Below are 21,058 nucleotides of genomic sequence, written 5' to 3'. Positions count from 1 at the left end.
ATTCCGAAAATAATTAAAGTTTATTTTTATATATTTTTCTTTACAACTTCTAAGGAATCGATTTTATTCGTCGTGCAACATTTAAGACCTTTTAAGGTCACGGCGCGCAAAATCCTCTAATTGATTTAATTAAACCTCGTTTATAGTCAACTTGGATTTCTAAATTAATTTGTACTGACAAATTAAAATCACATAATTACAGTATGGAATTGCGCTCGGCAAGTTAGTCTAGACTTTTTTTTCGCTGACATCTATAATTATTATTATGCTTTTCTTGCCTGTGCGAATGAATATTAATCTCCGTAAATTTATGTGACTTTTTCGAAAGCTAGCTGCCGAATTGATTTATCGCGTAAACAAATGACAGGTCAATAGGGGACAGGTGCAGCTACAAATATGATTTGTGACTCCATTCAAAAATAAAAATAACGAAAAAAGTTACTGCGTAAAAATTTTTGTGATATCATAATAACATTATTAAAAATAAATTATACAGGTTGGCAGTAATCACCATAATAAAGACCAATACTTTATTTGTCATCGGATATGATAATTTCGACTCCTTAAGGTATCATCATCATCTTATTTTTTTAATATTCATAACTTTGATGTAATTATAGACAACGAGTGCCAATCTCAAGTATTATTATTATTTATAATAATATTATTAAATATCAGTTAGCAAGACAAAAACTGTCTACCACAAGTCTAACCAGAAAAGCATGTCATTTTTTTCTGCATAAAATTAAACAATTTATTTAAATCCCAGATTGATTTGTTTGTTTACTCTTATATAACAATGCAAATTACAGCATTTGTTTTATTTTATTATTATTATGGTAAAGGCATTTCAACGCTAGAATCATTACGTTTGTTGGAGCGTATAGAAAGATTAAGATAAACTAATAATAATGTAATGTACTTTATGCACTACTGTAAACGTGTTTCTACTTACTGCGAAAAAATACTTGCGGAAATAGCTCATCCAAATCCCTCCGTGAATCACTAAAAGATAAGAAAGTTAATAATTAAAAATTAAAAAAAAATCATTATAGTTACAAAACTTTTGATATTTCCCATGAAAACATGTTTAGAACTCGCATTCAAGATCCGTTTTGAAAGTAGAACAAACATTCTATTATATTATATTTTTTTTTTATAAATAAATATATTTCAAACCTGTCATATTATTAGAGTAATTATTTATTTTGATACAGCAACATTTTTATTATTATTACTTACATCAACAAATTTGCATATTTTTAACAACAACGAATATTTAAAAGCCTAAATGTTGTCTAAATGTGTGTTAAAACTCTTGTGAACGTATATCAATATCATGTTAGGTTAGACAGAAAGGCAACGATATAATGTACTTAGAAACACACAAAGGAGAAAACATTTATACATGTTTAATTTAATTTGTATAGGTTGTTAATGTTACTTTTTGGAGATTAATTTGATTATATTTTAGTGCAAAAAAAATATCATTTAACGACTTTAAAGACCTAGTTTAACTATTTTGGGTGTAACATTCGCAGAAATATTAATTGATTTAATGTTATTTATTATTATTTAATAAAAAATACATTTATGCATGTTTAACATTGTAAAATAATGTAAGAATTATTTTTTACATTAATTTATTTATATTGATTTTTATTGTATATTTTAATATTAAATATATTTTTTATTCTATTATATTATACTATTCTAGTATATTATATTTTCATAATATCATTTATATTCATACATAAATAAATATTATAAATATATAACATTATAATATATAAATATTATTCATTATATTATTTATATATTTATTTATATTTTTATGATATTTATTTATATATGATATATAAATGATATTATATAAATATAATATAGTATAATATAATATAATTTATATAATATATAATTTTTTAATACTTTTCAAAAATTATATAATTAAAAAGTATGACTCAAAAAAGCAATCCTCTTACATTTAACCTTTTAGAGGTAAATGACCAGATATTCCATGCTCATGCTTATAAATATGTATCAGATAAACTTGACATTCTTCTAAGCTAATACGAATCGACGCACGTTCATAAAATGTGTCTACTAATAAATTTCATATATAAAAAAAAATTTAAAAGTGAGACTGCAATTTTTATTATATTTTAATACAAATAATATTGATATTGTGAACTACTATGCAAATAGTTACAAACAATATATTTAGTAAAAAAGATACATAAAGCTTTAATGTCTACACCTGGTGAATGAAAACAAAGAGCATACAAAGTGTATAAGTACGCGCGAAATATTCGCAGGGTGTGTGGTATAATCAAAACTTTATAATATATATTTTGATATATCTGTAATATAATGTCTAATTTTTATTTTTTTTTAAGTTTATGTTACATAACATGGGCCCTGTATGACGCGAACGTAGAAAAGATACGATTTGTGGGCGAAGGTGAGACACGATTTGAGCAAAAATTTTTTCGGTGAATGGTATTATTATTATTTATATTTTACTATTTTTGCAAATGATTTGTTGGATATTTTTGATAGAATGACTGTCCTGGCTTGTTAACAAACAAACAAGGTTAATTAATATATATATTTATTTTATGTTCTAAAAAAAGTTTTAAACTTAAATCTCAAAAGAGCAAAACGAGTTTCAAAAAGCAATGCAAAGTGTATAAACGACAACAATTTATCAAAATCAATTATTAAAAAAAAAATCGAGAGATTAATATCTCGCAAGTCACTGCCAGAAAAAATAAAAATATAAATAAATCCATGCGACGCGACATAAACCAAGAGAGTGAAAAGAGTATTAAGTAAGAAGTTTTGTATTCTTACTTTCTGTATTATTTATACGCGATGATATAAAAAAAATGTCAGACACGCAATACACTTTATTATATATGATTATTACATATATATTTATTATAAATAAAAAAACGTGCAGTCAATGAATTGCACGGAAAAATTGATTGTGCGTTGACGTAATTAGGGACAAGGACTTCGTATAGTGTACATGCACTTTTTTTTCGCGATCATGATATTATCAATTTATTTATTCTGTGTGACAACAATAGATAATCACTGCATTCTGTATATTAAATTTCATAATAATTGTCGTTTTAATAAACCGCTGCTTTGATTGCTTCTTTTCTACGATAAATAGATGGATCTATAGAAAAATTGCAAATATAAATAAACAACGCGATTTATGAATGGAATAAGTTGAAAGTCAATGAAGTGCGTAACTAACGTGATGATGGGTTAAACGGTGGAATAGTGAATGACAGGACAATACAAGGGAAGTTGGTAATTTTTGAAATTCTAATTCAGAGTTCAATGAAATTCTAATAGAAAACTGTAATGAATTTTAAAATTTTCACATAATCCGTCAATTAAGTATAAAAAAAATTAATTTACCATATCAAAAGCTCGCATATAAGAGGGTCTTTGCAAATTCAAAATACCGTCACTGAGAAAATCCACGAAGAAAGAATCGCATGGTTTCAGAAAGTTGATCAACACCCGCAAGAACAAGTTACTCAACGAGCCATCAATATGCAAGTGCCAGCGAGACGACAAAGAGGAGCTCCAAAGACAACGTGGTTGCGCCAAATGCAAAAAAGAAGAGAATTGTATGGGCTTACAGAAGATGAACAGCGACAGCGACAAGAGCCGAGGCAACGACTGAGGTCCTTTCAGAGTCAAAATGATGCTAACCTTGGACCAATTAATTGATTAATTGAAACCAAGACAAAAATTGTGTAGTTTTAAGACGAAAAATTTTAATAAAGCAAAGAAGAAGAAGAATTTACTCACTAGATGGCGCTAATTTATGATATTTGAACCGTATCTTTAGTCATTAGAACTCTAAACATTAAGTTCATAAGTTAGACTCCTTACTTTACGCTTGGTCTCTGATCCAAAGATTCAAATTTGTCGCCATGTTCAAAAAACCCCAATGCACAATTTGAAAATTTTAAAATTTCTTTTTCTTGTTTCATACTTTTTAGTTCACTCTTTTTGTCACTTGTAATTTTTTCATTAACAAATATTGAACTTACCTTTTTTGAAGAAACTCCATTCCAACTTAATACTTGTTGTTTATTTTACACAAATTTCATGCAAGGCACGTAATTCGCACCTTTGTCATTGATGTTCCGATTCGTATCAACAAACTTTCCATAAACAGATGACCTGGATTTCCAACTTGTCCCTTTCCAAGAATCAGCGCCGCCGTGGCAAAGGAATTTAATCAAGTTATTGGCAAGCTCTTTATCTCCTTAAACTCAAAAGTATCACTCACTACAAATACGTGATTTTTCGACCACTTGAGTGATATCAATTGGACTCTTATCAAAATCTGATCTATGACGTAGAAAAAGTTGCAAACGGAAAAACTCAAAAATCCAGACATGACGTCAGAGAATCGTCAACATTTTTTTTTTGTTTGCCCAATTAGAAAGAGCTTCCTAACAGAGAACTGTTAAATGCGCAAAAATTCAGATTATTTTTTATCGGATCACGTGCTCTTCAGCTCATTAGCTGCCATTGTTTAGTTATCAAGTTATAATACACTTGTATCTCGAAGTTCTGTTGTTGATGAGAACGCATTTTTTTTGTTCCTTTCGACATACAAGTGCTAACAACGAACTTTTCGGTACTTACGTAATAGTATGTGCCAAGTCAGCGCCAGTTATCACATAATGTGTGGTAGTTATCAGAGAGTCATAAAGTATGTACGAAAGACGTTTTAATCTTTAAACGTTTTGTGTCAGGTGTACGAAAGGTGACGCGACGATGCTTGGCGACACACATCACAAAAGATATCAGTAAAAATTTAAAGGGAAGTCTCTCGGGTTGAGTAAGCAAAGCTTTTACGTTTGTCATATTTTGAGATCAAACGTGCAACTTTGTACTATTAACTTGAAGTTCAAAATATGCACTGGGATTTGATCTACTGTCAACGATCAGCTGATAATTGAACTTTTCTTTTTCAAATCTGTCAGCAAATCGTAAAGCTGAGATTTGAAAAAGGAAAGTTCTTAGCTGTTCGTTGACAAATGACGACAATTGATCAAATCCCAGTGCACATTTTGAATGCTACATATCTGCCGATTTCAGCTTTTTATCGAAAAATAAACGGTATGAGATTTTTCTGATGGTTTTGTGTTAATTAAGTAGTCCAAAAAACCTAAATTTAAAATTCTAGAACAAACTTCAGTTTTTCTATGCATTTTTAGTGGATATGGGTATGTCAAAGAGGTACTTGAATATACCCAAATGCACTAAAAATTTATAGAAAAACTGAAGTTTGTTCTAGAGTTTTAAATTTAGGTTTTTTGGACTAGTTTAGGCTTAAATAGCACAAAATCATCAAAAAATCTCATGCCATTTATTTTTCGATCAAATGCTGAAATCGAGTTATGTGGCTATTTGATCTATTCTAAAGCATTTTTTGAGCTTATGATTTTTTTTTTATTTCTATAGCTTAAAAACTTAAGCTTTTTAAATTGATTTTATTAAATTTAGAAGTTATAAAATATATTTTTATATACTTTTTTTTAAATTTTATAACTTTAATAAAAATTAAAATTTTTCAACTTCTAAAATCATGAAATTCACTAAAATCAATTTCCAATATTTAAGTATTCGGGCGCTAAAATAATTTAATCCTTGAAAGACTTCATTATCACTTTAAGCTTTAATGATGTAAAAAATAAATACAAATTAATACTCACCTTCTTAAATAATCCAAAGAGATACAAGATTCTAAACTCGATGCAAAACTAAAACGCGTCAACTGCTATTCACGCTTCATCATTTTCTACGTCATGCATGAAATACGAAATCCAATGTTAATTATTATTATCTTTATCTTTTTATTATTTTTTTTTCCTAAACGCAATAAAATTACAAAGGTAAAGAGAGACATGTTTGTTAGGTAACCTTCTTGGCTTTACTTACTCACTTACTTATGGCTAATATTTATTAAATTTTTATGAAAATGTGTTAATTTTTCATCATATATAACTTGACAGGAACACATCATCTTTCATCTCTAGCACCTATACTATAAATCAAATTATAAATCTTGCAAGATAAGAATGTTTTTTTTTATTATATCAAAAAAATAAACGAGATTTTTTATCATCATAACCGGATCAGATATGAGATTTTTTTCATATACTTATGTATATGTAGTATATATCATATACATATGTATATAATGATTGATAAGGACAAATTCTTTATTTCTTTTGTAAAAGAAACTTCAATATTGTATACTGTTTACTTGCAATTTTGTTGCACTTGTCATATGTATATATTTGCAAGTGTTTTGTACACATGCCGCTGTTTTTTTTTCTTCGCTGCAGCTCTCAAAGTATAAATATATATAATTTTTACTACAAATACTATAAAATATACTTTACTCCCGTATACAATGTACATTCATTCAAGTAAATTAAAAACATGTAACAACAACAAAAATGTGCAGACATCAGTCAGTCTCTCTTTCTCTATAAATACAAAAAATTCGTACGAATAATATTATATAGTACAATATACATGTTTGCATTTGTATTCGTTGTTTGTAGATATAACTTCGTATTATTTTATATTTACTGCCAGATAAGTTTAGTTCTTTCGAAGCGATCAGTGTGAAAACAAGTGCCTTGATAAGAGAGCAAAAAATAATTACAAAAAAAAATATACATATATATTTAAACAATATTCTTACTTTATAATAAATAAATGAATTTAATGATATTCAAAGAAAATATATTTCGAAAGATGCCCTATGATATTTGGGTATGTAAAGCATAGACTCGCTTTTACTGCTTATTGCTGAGGTGCTAAAAGTGAAAAAAAAAATAAAAATTAAGCAATCATTAACACGCGTGCGAAATATTATAATCAATATATTGAACTCTGAAAAATTCGGTTGCTAAAAAATAAATAAAAATATATACGTTGCTTGAATTCATAATTAAGTATATTATTTTTAAAAAAAATATATATATAAAAATTGCATTATTATATATATGATAAAAAAATAAAAAAAAAGTGTGGATCTCAAAAAAAAAAATAAAAAAATATATAATTACTTAAAAAAAAAATAAAAAGAGGCGTTTATAGTTAATTGCTGAATGAACTTATCTGAAAGTAGTTCATAAGTGAGAAACTTAAAATAAAACATAAAAAGGGTGTAACATATATAATAATATAAAATACAAAAAAAAACTTTGTATGAAGACGGATTGGCGGCCCACCGATCGATCATTAAAACTCTTATTTTAAATATATTTTTTTTTAAATAAATTTTTATTGGTCTCAGTGTTGAACCTTGCTTCTTGCTTGGTTCAAAAGCAAACTCTATCAAACTGCCGCAACTACGTGAAAGAAATCGCATTAGTAAAAAGCATCGCGAGATGCCGGTTTACAACATATTACATCGACGGGATCGGAAGGTAAGAAGGACGTGTTGAATCATTTCCCGTAAAATGATTAAAAAAATATCAATAATTTTTTTTTATTATTTTAAAGAAAAAGTGTAAACAATTGACGACATACTTTTTTACATACTGCACTAAATACTTCCCGTGTTGATAATCTTTGACAAAAGTGTTAATTTTCTCATTTTACTAATTAATGTTCCATGTGCGGTGCGGATATCGTTTAATTTTTTTTTTTTTAATTTTTTTGAATGAAAAATTTCGTCGTTGTTGCGTAGTGAAAACGGCACTAAAGACTTTCGTAAATGTTTGCATTGAATATTAATAAAAAAAATATCGAAAAAGAAGTGTTAATCGACGCGAGTGATTGGTCAAGTATAGATTTTTTTTTCGGTGTGTAACTTTGTCATTAACTAAGCTCCACTCCAAATATTTTGACAAAAGTGCTCTAAGCGACCATGTTTAGTTAAGTTGATTGCGTTAATAACTTTGATCCAATTTTGTCAGTATGTTTTGACACACACCGAAAAAATTGCTGCTGATAAATTTATCTCTTCTTAGCCGATAGATAAAGACTCGGGAACAAAAAAAAATGATAAGATTAATTTATATTATATTTTTTAAATAAAACTTTAAGAATGTGTTGACAGAATTACGAAGGTTCTTGTAGATAAAAGAGATTAAAATTTTAAATAAAAAAAAACGCAACGAGTTTTGTTTGGAAGTGATTAAAATGCAAAATACATGTTAAATTTCCTAATAAATGAATCATTTTGCCAGTTGGATCTGAATAAAACTGGTATAAAAATGTAGATAGAATTTTTTACCTGATGTAAGACTGTCTTCGTGGGACAGCACTGCACTTGCATTGTGTAAAATGTCGTAAAATGAAATGTGTCAGTTAAATGCCATTTTGAAGAGCATTTTACACTCGTTTTTTTATTTGAAATAATATTTGTATGTAAATAAACAAAAAGAAATTTTCTACTAGCAGCGGTTCGCGATACAATGAGAAAATGACATAGGTGCAAATGTGAACTAATTTGTAGTTTCCAACGAACTTCAGAACACTTTTTGTGTATAAAGAATATACAAAACCAGACTTGTATAATCTAGATCATTGATCTAAGAATCAAATCAAAAATTAAATCACGATCTGATCTATTTTGCATGCTTCAGATCAAATTACAAAAGATTTGATTTTTGATTTGATTTGCAAATCTAATCAAAACATTTTGAACCCTTAACTAATTTTGATTTGATCTGATCTAAAAATTGATTTAGAACAAAATTAGATCAGATCGAACCAAAAAAAAATCCCCAAAAAATTGAAGTCAAAAAATTTCTTAAAAATTTTGGATTTGATCTGATCTAATTTTGATTTAAATCAATTTTTAGATCATATCAAATCAAAAAAGTTAAGGGTTGAAAATTCTTTCTTTCTAACCTATTCCATATTCTTCTTTAACCATGCTGACACTCTTTAAGAAAGAAAAGATTTCTTTCAGTGAGAAATCTCTAAATTCTTCAGGATCCATAATGCCATTCTCACTACCTAAAAGCAACATTCTTTTGTGTTTCAAATAAGGACAATCGCATAAAATGTTCCCCATCTGTTTCTTCTGCTGAGTGACAGATTCTGCAATCTGTTGAATCCCTATAACCCATTCTACCCTATGGGCGAAAAACGGGTCAGATTGATCCCTTAAGGGAACCTGGTTGACCCCTTAGGAATCAAATTGATCCCTTAAGGGATTAATCTGATCACTTAAGGGATCAACCTGATCCCCTTTCGAATCGGTCATCTGCAGACCCAAAATTTTTAATCATTCAAGAGATCATTTTGATTCCTTAAGAGGTCAAAATGATCCCTTAAGATATCAAATTGATCTCCTAGAGGGGTTAAATTGATCACTTGAAGGGATCAAATTGACCTCTTAAGGGTTCATATTGATCTCTTAAGGATCAAAATGATCTCTTGAATGATTCAAATTTTTGGGTCTGCAGATGACCGATTCGAAAGAGGATCAGGTTGATCCCTTAAGTGATCAGATTGATCCCTTAATGGAGCAAATTGATCCCTTAAGGGATCAAAAAATTCCCTTAAGGGATCAATTTGACTCCTAAGGGGTCAACCTGATCCGTTAAGGGATCAATCTGACCCGTTTTTCGCCCATAGGGTATTCATCAGTTTATTTAATCTTGCATAACCGGTTAGGAAAGCAACTATGACTCTAATTTGAGTAATATTCATGTTAATCAGCTCTCTTGTTCTTGTCAAAGATCTGTTTGGTACAAAACTATTGACATGTTCTAACAGCCTCCTTGCTTCTAAAATTGGAACGATACAGAGAGAGGATTTTTGTATCGATAGCAGTTATCCAGGTTTTGAAAAAGATTCTGAAATAATATTTAGTAAAGAAAAACAGAAAATAATGGAAAATAAATACTCACAGAATATTGACTGTATCCTCATGGCATTTAAAAGAAATTAATTAAAAAAATAAGTTTTAATAATTTTTCAGAATAAGAATAGTTACCTTTCGATATCTTCCAATAATTCGAGTAGATATAAAATTTCATCAAAACGTTGATAAGTTCGTTGAATAGAATTTATTGATCCGTAAATACCTACATGATGAACAGAAGAAATTATTTTAATGTTTATTTTTTCAGTCAAACAGTGACATACGTACCTTCAATTGCATTGAGACTTCTCATCAAACCCCATTCCCCATCCCTGCCTTGCTATAATTAGATTGCTTAGGATGCATACACGACCCGATAAAAATAACGTTCTTTCTAGTTATAGCGCAAAAGAACATTCATTGCAAATACTAGCCAAGATGTTTCCAATGAATATTCGAGAGAATGAAAAAAAAACTATAAGTAAATCGAGCTTGAAAGTGAATCTCATGCTGCTGCTGCTGGTAGTAGAACGCGTTATTGAGAATGTCGAGATTGATTTGTAATTACTCTGTGTGGAATTATTCCATTGTCATCGCATGCATGCACATTTCTACCATCATTATTTTTCTATCAAAAGCCAATTTCGGCTAATCATTACAGCGAGCCCTTGTACATCGCGGTAAATTGTTTTTCCGGTCCGTATAGCTTGTTACAATGTAACGCAAACGGAAAAAAAAATCGTCATCAAAAAAATTATAATTATTATCATTACCTCATAGTGCTCTCCATGTAGGTCAATAGACCTTTTGATTTGCCACCATCATCAGCCATGACAATATCACGTTAGAATCTCTCGATGATGCAATTAGAATCTCAGGGCGGCGATTTATCGAATAACAATGAGGGTTCATTGTTTACCGCATTCTTTTATAGTTTAGGGGAATCCCTTCAATTCACAGAATTTTGCGGTTTAACTCGATACAAAACTCGATCTTGGCCTACTTATGAGCCGTCTGTTGTTGACGACGCGTCGTTGAAACTTAACGAGAGAGAGAGAAAAAAAATTATTTAATGATAAGATAAGTAATAAATAATTTACTTTGGCAGCAAATGACAGACTGCTCCTAATTATTATCACTCACTGATTTTTATTATTATTTATTTCCATTGTATTCATATTTTTGCAGTAAAAAAAAATTATAAATAAAAGATAAGTGCGACAAAAATATCTCATGCAAGCTTTCATGCATTTTTTCTACAAACAACCAATAAATAACTCCAAACACTGACTTGCGTTTTTTTTGTGATTTATTTCCAAGCGACTGATTTTTTCTACTGGACATTTTTTTTTGTCGATAGCTATCAATAAGTTGCAGGCATGCAATTTCTTCGGAATTTCATAACAATAACAATGAAAACATTATTAGACAAAGTTCGGTCTGAACTTGAGTCATTATCAGAGAGAGAGAGGAAAAAATCATTAAAAAACGATTTAATGACTACTGCAAATTAGTTAAAAAGTTGATAAATTTAAGGTAAGCCAGCCGAGTTAAAACCAGTTTTAGTTGCATCATAAAGTTTTTTTTTGTGATTAGAACAAAAAGTGGTAAATTCTGATGATGAATTAAGTTATTCAGAAATAAACCACAAAAAAACGAGTTGAGTGACGTTAAAAAGCGTAAATTTGATAAAATTAAAAACAAGTTAGGTATAAAAACAAAAATTATACATAATTAAGTGAAAAAGTGAAGTTGAAGCGAAAAACAGGATTTTGTGAAAATTGAAAAAAGTGTTATTTTGCAAAATTGAATCAATTAAATGAAAAATTTTTTTCATACTTATCAATAAAAAATCTGAAATGGATGAGAAAAGTTTTAATCATAGCTAATTTTCAAAATATATGTAGGTAAATAATTCCGTAAATACGTAAAAACTTCATACAAAAAGTAAATAAATTCATACAAACGTAAGAATATTGACTTAAGCTTAAGTTTAATATTAAGTTTGACTTAAGATAAATTATTTGACTTAATTTAAAATTTTTTTCAAAAAATTTTAATAAATTCATATTTTTTTTATTCGGAAATTTCGGCTTAACATATTTGAATTTTGACTTAATTTAACTTATTCTTAAACTTAAGATTTTAAGTCAAAAGAATATGAAGTCAACTTTTGACTTAAACTTAAGTTGGCTTAAGTTGAATATTTTTTTGACTTAGCAAACTGTTACTATCAATTGATAATAATATGTGCCAAAAAAGCTTTTGACTTAAGCTTAAAAAAAAAATTAATGACTTAAAACTTAAGCTTGATTAGAAGAATCTATTGACTTAAGTTTAGTTTAAGTTATTAAGTTATGTTTTTAGTTAAAGTTATTAAGTTAAAAAAAATAATTTAAATTATTCTGTAAATTAAGTCAATTAATTTGACTTAAGTCAACTTAAAGTTACTTTCACTTAAGCTTAAGTCAAAAAATTTCAAACTTAAGTCTTTTTAGCACTGATAATGAAAGTCTTTAGTATATAAAATTCAAACATTAAATCTTTTGGAATTTAATTTATTACTACTTACCTTCAACAATGTCCATTGTATCAATTCTTGGAATACTCGAGTTTTCTAAGAAACTAAAATTCCACACAAAACTTAAAGAAAAAGCTTGGATACCAAAATTTGTAAGCTATAAACCATCGTAAAGTTGGCAACTAGATAAAACTGGATGAAACCCAAATTTGACCTCCATTAGAAGTTCTCTGTAGTTCAAAAATCAACATATAATTAATGACATAAATATATGGTATCACATCAATGATCCCATTGTCATAAAGTGATAAACTACATTTTACGACAAAATTGAACTATTTTCATGACACGCCAAAAAATCCCATATATTGCAAAAAAGTTCAGGAGTCATTTTGTCAACAACATGTCGATAAAAGCAATAATTGATTTAAAACATTTTGATTATTATCTTTTTTTTCGTGCTTTCCGAATAGAAATAAAAAATAATATAAATCCGTATTACGCTCTAACTATTCAGTTCAAGGTTGCGTAAATGGAAAACCCTTGGCATTAAATTCGTCAAGTTTACAACAATATTGAACTGTTGTCGTCGTCGTTGTCGTTGTTATCAATCATCAACAAAATTATTATCTTTAATCGGTTGAAATTGAATTGCAATAGAAAACAATTCTTCGCCGGCGATGTACTTACTTACCGACAAAACGATCGACGTCACTCACTAATTAAAAAAAAAACTACCAAGAAACTAACGAACAGAGATAATGAAATTAAACAAAACAACAAAAAAAATCTCAAGACATGCAATTTTTAACTCCATTTATGCTGCGCGCTAACTAGGTAGACAACTGCCATGGCCATGCAATTTCTATGATTTTAGATGTCGTACGAGGGAAATGTAATTAACCGATACTCGAACGAACGAATGAAACGATAATCAGCTAGATATCATGAATGAATGACCTTCGCTCGCGAGAAAAGCGAAATAAACGTGCAAAATTGACTTTTTTTTAGACAAACTGTTCGTATTTGAGGCATTTTGAAAGTGCTTGATTGAAAAAAATGAGAACTATTTGTAAAGTTACCCTATGGTAGAAAAAGGGGTCAAAAACCAAACCTATGAGTGAATATTAATTTTACCTTTAATGGTTTTAATTTTGAGGTTCTAGTTTGACTTCTTAAGGTTCTAGTTTGATCCCTTAAGGTTTTAATTTGAACCCTATGAGGTTCTAGTTTGACCCCTATGAGGTTCTAGTTTGACCCCTTAAGGTTCTAGTTTAAACCATTGAGGTTTTAGTTTGACCCCTTAAGGTTCTAGTTTGAATCCTTGAGGTTTTAGTTTGACCCCTTAAAGTTCTAGTTTAACCCCTTAAGTTTCAAGTTTGACCCCTTAAGGTTCTAGTTTGACTTCTGAAGGTTCTAGTTTGACCCCTATGAGGTTCTAGTTTGACCCCTTAAGGTTCAAGTTTGACCCCTTAAGGTTCTAGTTTGACCCCTTAAGGTTCTAGTTTGACCCCTTAAGGTTCTAGTTTGACCCCTTAAGGTTCTAGTTTGACCCCTTAAGGTTCTAGTTTGACCCCTTAAGGTTCTAGTTCGAACAATTGAGGTTCTAGTTTGACTTCTTAAGGTTCTAGTTTGACCCCTTAAGGTTCTAGTTTGACCCCTTAAGGTTCTAGTTTGACCCCTTTAGGTTTTAGTTTGACCCCTTAAGGTTCTAGTTTGAACCCTATGAGGTTCTAGTTTGATCCCTTGAGGTTCAAGTTTGACCCCTTAAGGTTCTAGTTTGAACTCGATGAGGTTCTAGTTTGACCCCTTGAGGTTCAAGTTTGACCCCTTAAGGTTTTAAATTGGACCCTATGAGGTTCTAGTTTGACCCCTTAAGGTTCTAGTTTGATTCCTTAAGGTTTTAAATTGGACCCTATGAGGTTCTAGTTTGACCCCTTAAGGTTCTAGTTTGACCCCTTAAGGTTCTAGTTTGACCCCTTAAGGTTTTAATTTGAACCCTAGTTTGACCCCTTGAGGTTCTAGTTTGACCCCTTGAGGTTCAAGTTTGACCCCTTAAGGTTCTAGTTTGACCCCTTAAGGTTCTAATTTGAACTCTTAAGGTTCTACTTTGACCCCTTAAGGTTCTAATTAGACCCCTTTTTCTCCAGAAGGCAAAACTTCGTTCATTTCACACGTGTAAATTGAAACCGTGACTCACGCTTCAATTTTTACTCTAGTTTCGAACATTGTCGTCATTTACTCGAGAAAAAAGCAAATAATTACACGATGATCTATTAAATATTAATAGAACAAACAATTTTTCAATGGAAGCGGCTGGCTATACAAAAAAAAATCGAACAAAGTGAAATAAATTATATTATTTATGAGTTTACGATGTATAGAATTTCTTTTGTCTATTGAACAAAATTCTTGTTTATGGCTGCTATTTATTGCAAATTATATAAATTGTGCATCTTGAAATTAAGTTTTTTTCCACGGATTGCTTCTTACATAACTCAAGAGCAACGCGAAAATAATAAAAATTGTTGAATGACAACATTGTAGGATGTTGCTCCGCGAATGAGTTGTGGGAAATTGATATGCAATTACGTTCATTCATTATGAAAATTCGTTTTTTTTTCCTCTGTTTGTTAGTTTTTCTACCTGCCCAGACACTACTGACACACATTACTACTGGATGCAGGTGAATAATGATAGGAAATGGAGTATTAAGAGACTTTTTTGTTGTTTGTTGTTGTTATTTAATTTATTAGTCATATTACGGTAATTTCTGCGTATGACAGCTTTTTTTTCATGGTCAAACATTGAGAAAAAAGATGAATGAAAATTTTTTTGTAGTTTCTGTTAGAACGGAAATTGATGATTTTTTTTACGTTTCATTCAGTTTTTGTTTGATGGAATTATTTGATAGTTTGAAAAATGACAGGTGTTAAATTTTTTAAAATATTAAAATAAAATTAAATAAAAAAAAATCAAAAATTGACATAGTAAACATAAAAAATTAATTTTAAAAAAAATAAAATAAAATAAATTGAATTAATTTTAATTTTTTTATAACTTTTTATAATTTTTTTATAATAATTTTTTATTTTTTTTTATAAGGAAATTGAATTTTGATTTTTTTAAATTTAATTTATTTTTTTAATTTTAGATTCATAAATTAAATTAAATTATTTATTAAATAAAAAAATATTTTCAAATGTTTTATCTTCAAATAATTTTTTTTAATTTTAATTTATCATAAAATAAAAAAAAATAAATTCAATAAAAATTTCTTTTAATTTTTTATGAATTTTTATAAATAAAAATTAAATTAAAGTAAGCAAAATAAATTATTTCCAATAAAAAAAATTAAATCTCATATTAATTAATTAATTAATTATTTTAATTAATTTAATGTAATTTTCAGGAAAAAAATATTCATTAAATTTTCAACAGAAATTATTCGTTGTTTTTTTTAATTGAATTTTATTTTTAAATTAAATCTGAAAATAATTTTAAAAAATTAGAAAAACATTTTAATGTTTAAAATTTTTAATTAAAATTTAATAAAAAATATTTTCAAATCCTTTGCCTTCAAAAATTTGTTTTTAAATTTTTATCATAAAATAAAATAAAAATAAATTAAGTGATAATTTCTATCAATTTTTTAATGAATATTAATAAATTAAAATTAAATTAAAACTCGGCCAATTTGATAAAACTTACAATTTTTCTTCGCTTCCAATGCATTGCAATTTCAACACAATTCCATTCACGTCATTTCTTTTATTTAATAAAATTAAATCAGAATTACGTTTAATTATTACCTTCTGCATTTTCACATAGAATCAAGTACAAATTGCATTAATGATAACCGTCTTTCTAACAAAACAAAAAACCAAACTGACGTTGTTCATTCAAGAACGCTTTTTTCCGTGGCTCATTTAATTTCTATAATTAAGCCGTGCAGAAAAAAACATGTAATTTAAGGTGTTGATGTTGTGTTGATGGCATGGCACTAAAAAAAATGTATAAATTATTTATTTATTATGAGAAATTAAAAAATTACGATTATGGTGTAATAATCATTATCAAGAAGTTTTTTTGTGCAATTATATTTTTTTTCGCATTTGTGACTCATAGAGCTAATTTTGATAAAGCAAATGTAAATGACACTCGGTTTCCTTTCATTGTTGTCGTTGCTGCAAAATACGTTGAATTGATTGATGAAAAGCGGAAAACGCGATCGTTATCTCTTAGTTGAGTAAAATTAATCATTTTTTTGTGATTTTTTGTCGTTTCAGGCCGAAGATGTGCTCGAGGAGCTTTTCCTGGACTACGATTCGCGATCCCTGAACGAAGCACTGAAGCTGGACTCGTCGTCGTTGTCATCGTCCGACATCAAAATCAAACAGGAACCGTCATTTTCGGAGGCAGAGGCACGCGATCGCCAAAAGAAGGACAACCATAACATGAGTAAGTCTCTAAAAAAGTTCATTGTCTGATAAAATATTTTTATTTGCGACATTTCTCGCGAAATTCTCAAATTACAAAAATGTTCCAAATGTTTTCTTCGTGATACGATTGCACGTTAACATGTCTCGCAACGAGTGATTCACTCCATTGTTGTCCGTTATCGCGATAAATGACGACTTTCGACGTTCCAAAAGCGGTTCTTCCTCATCCTCAAACGTTCCGTAAGACAATTCGCAATTTTTCTCGTAAATGCTCTCAATTTGATGTTTTCGCTGGAAATCCGAGTCTGTGGCAGCTAAATCTCGTTGAAGGACTTTGTCGTAGGCGACGATGATGGGAACGCAGCAGCAACAAAATGAAGTTCCGATTTTGGAAAAAGAGTTTGACCAAAAGATGCTTTTGTAGTCGACATCTTCCGCGAGAATTCGTTTGACTGAGACTTGGGAACACGCGCGAAACGGGAAAAACAAGAGAAATTTCGCGTATTCGTAAATTGTTTGCGTCGTGGAATTATTTTCGGAAAAAGTTCTAAAGTAGTGTGACATTGTTCGAGACAGAAAATGGTAATGAGTGTCAGGAAGGAAGTAAGAAAAAAATAAGAAGTGTGATTGTTCAAGAAATATCGCACAATGTTCCTGTTTAGAAAAAAATAATTTAAATAATTTTTTAGTACAACTTTGAGACACATTTTCTAAGATTTTAGAACCAACAATTAAAATTTTTGAAACATTTGGAACAAGTTTCTGATTTTTTATAAGTTTTTAGAACGATTTTTAAAAAATTTGTAAAACTTTTAGAACAAATTTTATTAATTTGGCAAATCTTTATGAAAAAAATTTAGAACTTTTAAAACAAACTTCAAAAGCTTAAAAAAATTTTTTTAAAAATATTACAAATTTCCTAAATTTGTGAAAGTTTTCAAACAAAGCTCGTAAATTATTTAAAACACAATTTGTGATTTTGACAAACTTTTATAAAAAATTTGTAAAACTTTTAAAACAAATTTTGGCATTTGGCAAAGTTTTGTATAAGAAATTTTAGAATTTTTAAAACAAATTTAAAAAACTTTTTGACAAATTTCCTGAAATTGTTAAATAAAAAAAAAGTTCGTACGGCAAATATTATTTAGAATTTTGACAAATTTTTTCTAAATTTTTAAAATTTTTAGAACAAAGTTTATAATTTGTTTTTAAAAAAAAATGAATTTTGCAAACTTTTATAAGAAAAAAAATTTTAGAACACAAAATTTAAAAATTTCAGTTTTTAAAAAAATAAGCTTTTAGTACAAATTTTCTAAATTTGCAAAGTTTTAGAACAAAGTTTGTCATTTTGATAAATATTTATATAAAAAAATTTTTAGAACAAATTTAAAAAATTTTTAGTACTAAATTTTAGTACAAAGTTTTGAATATTTAAAAAAAAATTGGAACAAATTTGTCTAACACCAGAAATTTTTAGAACAATTTTTTTTTAAACAGAAATTTTGCTCAGGACAAAACTCAAAAAAGTTCTAAATCATAATTTTTTCTCTTTTTTCCCTTTCCATAGTTGAACGACGTCGTCGCTTCAACATCAACGATCGCATCAAGGAACTCGGAACACTGCTGCCGAAAAACAACGATCCCTACTACGAGGTTGTGCGTGATGTGCGTCCCAATAAGGGAACAATCCTTAAATCTTCTGTGGATTACATCAAATGCCTGAAACACGAAGTCAGTCGTCTCAAACAAACGGAATCGCGTCAAAAGCAAATAGAATACGAGAATCGGAAATTACTGCAGAGGATTCAAGTAAGAAAAATGTTAATTTAAATTTAATTAAAATAAATTTTAAAAAATATTTTTTTATCATTTGCAGGAATTGGAGATGCAAGCTAAGGCAAATGGACTTCCGTTGCAAGATTATAACTGGAATACAACAACGAATTATCGAACAACGAACGGACATTACAATTCCAATCGTAGTTCAAGTCCTTCGTTGATGACGGATGTTGGAGCGGTAAGTCAATTAAAAATATTTTAAATTAAAATTTTATTTAAAAAAAAAAATAAATAAAAAAATTTAGAAATAAAAATTAAAAAAAAAATAATTAAATTTATAAAAATTAAAATAATAAAAAAATTAAACGGTCGGAATTAAAAATTTAAAAAAAAATAATTAATTTAAAAAAAATAATTATTTTTACCAAAATTTATGAAATTCAAATTTATGAAAGTTTTGTTTTAAAAAAATTAAATAGAAACATAAATTTAATTTTAGAAAATTATAATTTTAAAAAGTTTTAAATAATTAATTTAAAAAAAAAAAATTATTTTTACCAAAATTTATGAAATTCAAATTTATGAAAGTTTTGTTTTAAAAAAATTCATTAAATTGATATTTTAATATTAAAAAAAAAAAAAAATAAAATAAATTTAATTTTAAAAAAAAAAATAAAAATAATAAAATAAATTTTAAAAAAATAAAATAAAAATTAAATTAAAATTTTTTTTCAAAAAAATAATTAAATGAATTTTAAAAAAAATTTATTTAAAATTATTTGAAAAAATAATTAATTTAAAAATAATGAAAAATAAAAAAACTTTAATTTTTTTTTTTGTAGATTCCTGACGTTGTAAGTGAAGCTGCCAACATGGGACTGCGACACCCAATGGAAGATTTCATGGATGACGAGCATCCCGTAAACGGCGATCCAATGTTATCGCACAACTTGCTAAGTGCCCCGCACTCGCCATCTTCCTCATCGCATTCGTCGAACAACAACAACAACCACCATTCATCGAGTGGCTCCCATCACACGAGTCACCATCATCACCATTCGCACCATCATCCGCATCACAACAGCTTACATACCTCACATACTCTCGATCTTAACCACACAGATCCCCTCTTGTCGTCGTCCCACCAACACAACGTCGATATCAGTCACTGCATCGATCCGTTGCTCGCGAATCACCTGCTTGGCTCGCCAGCTGCGCATCGGGCGCCGCACGACGTCCTGCAATCCGACACAGATTCGCTCGTCAGCGACATGGATATGGTTGCGTGACCTTGGCTTGTCGATCAACGAAAAATGTGCCTTGAATATTTTTGTTTTTGTATTAGAACCGTCGTTGTTGCGACGCTGTGTTTCTGACGGAGACGGAGCGACAACGTGTAAAAACCACTTAAAATTAGCAAACCGCCGGCAATATGCAATATTATAATTATTTAGTAGACGAAGTGCTGTTTTCTGTTAATGTATTATAAAAATTTAATATAAAAAGTACTTCGTTATGTTTTTTTTTGTTTGTTTTAAAATAAATAATAATTGATTAGATAGCCTTTAAACTTAACACGTAGTTAGTTCATATTATTATCGAAATAAGTGTTGAATCGTTTTATGATAAAAAAAAAATATTTTTTATAAATATCGCACGTCTTTATTTTCGCAAAAGCCCCAAGCTCACACTACCTCAAGAAAAAAGCTTCAAAATTATTTTAAAAAATTAAAAATTCAGGAAAAAATTTTAAAACAAAACATTCCACTTTTACCTGAATTTTATTTTAACAAAAAATTGTAAAAAAAAAATATTTTTTTGAGTTAAAATTTAAATTGTGCGAAAATTTTACCATAAAAAAGAGAGTTACTAATTCATAGTCATTTGAATTTAAATTAGTAAAAAAAATTAAAAATTGATATAAATAAAATATTGTTTTAAATGCAAATAATTTAAAATAAATAATTAAGTTTAAAAATCTTTAAAAAATTGTTAAATATTATTAAATATTAAATAAATACTTTAAAAAATAATAAAGACTTATGTTGTTAAATATTGTATTAATTAATAATAAAAAGTGTTGAATGAATAAAAAAAATGTATTTTAATTAAATTTTAAAGAAAAAATTATTTTTAAGAAATTTTGAATGAAATATTTAGTTTTGTTTTTATTTTCCGAGTAAAGTTTTTAGGAAATAGATGAAAGAAAATTTATTTTTTTTTTCGTGAAAGGATATTTGAAAGTAGATAACGTAGATAAAAACACTTAAAAAACACTTTGTAAGCAATAAAATGATATTAGGAAAGTAAATAAATAAAAAGATTGAACATTATTGAAAAAAATTGTTGTTTTAAATTTTACGGTTGTTAAACATCAGGTAAAATTTATTTTAAAAAAAAATTAATAAATGGACGAACCTAATGAATAGAAGTTTT

At 28.1% G+C, this 21,058-nt stretch overlaps 2 protein-coding genes across 2 annotated transcripts in view; one reads left to right on the top strand and one right to left on the bottom strand.

The window, feature by feature from the left end:
- Window positions 1-20,510, top strand: part of LOC134835411 (basic-leucine zipper transcription factor A) — a 33,815-nt gene extending 13,305 nt beyond the window's left edge. Inside the window, exons 5-8 of the mRNA XM_063850288.1 lie at window positions 16,691-16,862; window positions 18,411-18,652; window positions 18,720-18,860; window positions 19,465-20,510. Of these exons, the coding sequence (XP_063706358.1) occupies window positions 16,691-16,862; window positions 18,411-18,652; window positions 18,720-18,860; window positions 19,465-19,911 (1,002 nt within the window). The 3' untranslated portion in view covers window positions 19,912-20,510. The remainder of the gene's footprint in view (window positions 1-16,690; window positions 16,863-18,410; window positions 18,653-18,719; window positions 18,861-19,464) is intronic.
- The window catches only part of LOC134834673 (BTB/POZ domain-containing protein 9-like), a 131,751-nt gene that overhangs the window by 86,620 nt on the left and 24,073 nt on the right, over window positions 1-21,058 (bottom strand). The window lies entirely within an intron of this gene.

Source organism: Culicoides brevitarsis, chromosome 3 (genome assembly GCF_036172545.1).
Source record: "Culicoides brevitarsis isolate CSIRO-B50_1 chromosome 3, AGI_CSIRO_Cbre_v1, whole genome shotgun sequence".
Classification (NCBI taxonomy): Eukaryota; Metazoa; Arthropoda; class Insecta; order Diptera; family Ceratopogonidae; genus Culicoides; species Culicoides brevitarsis.
Note: the sequence above shows the minus strand (reverse complement) of the source record. Positions and strands in the feature narration are given on the sequence as shown.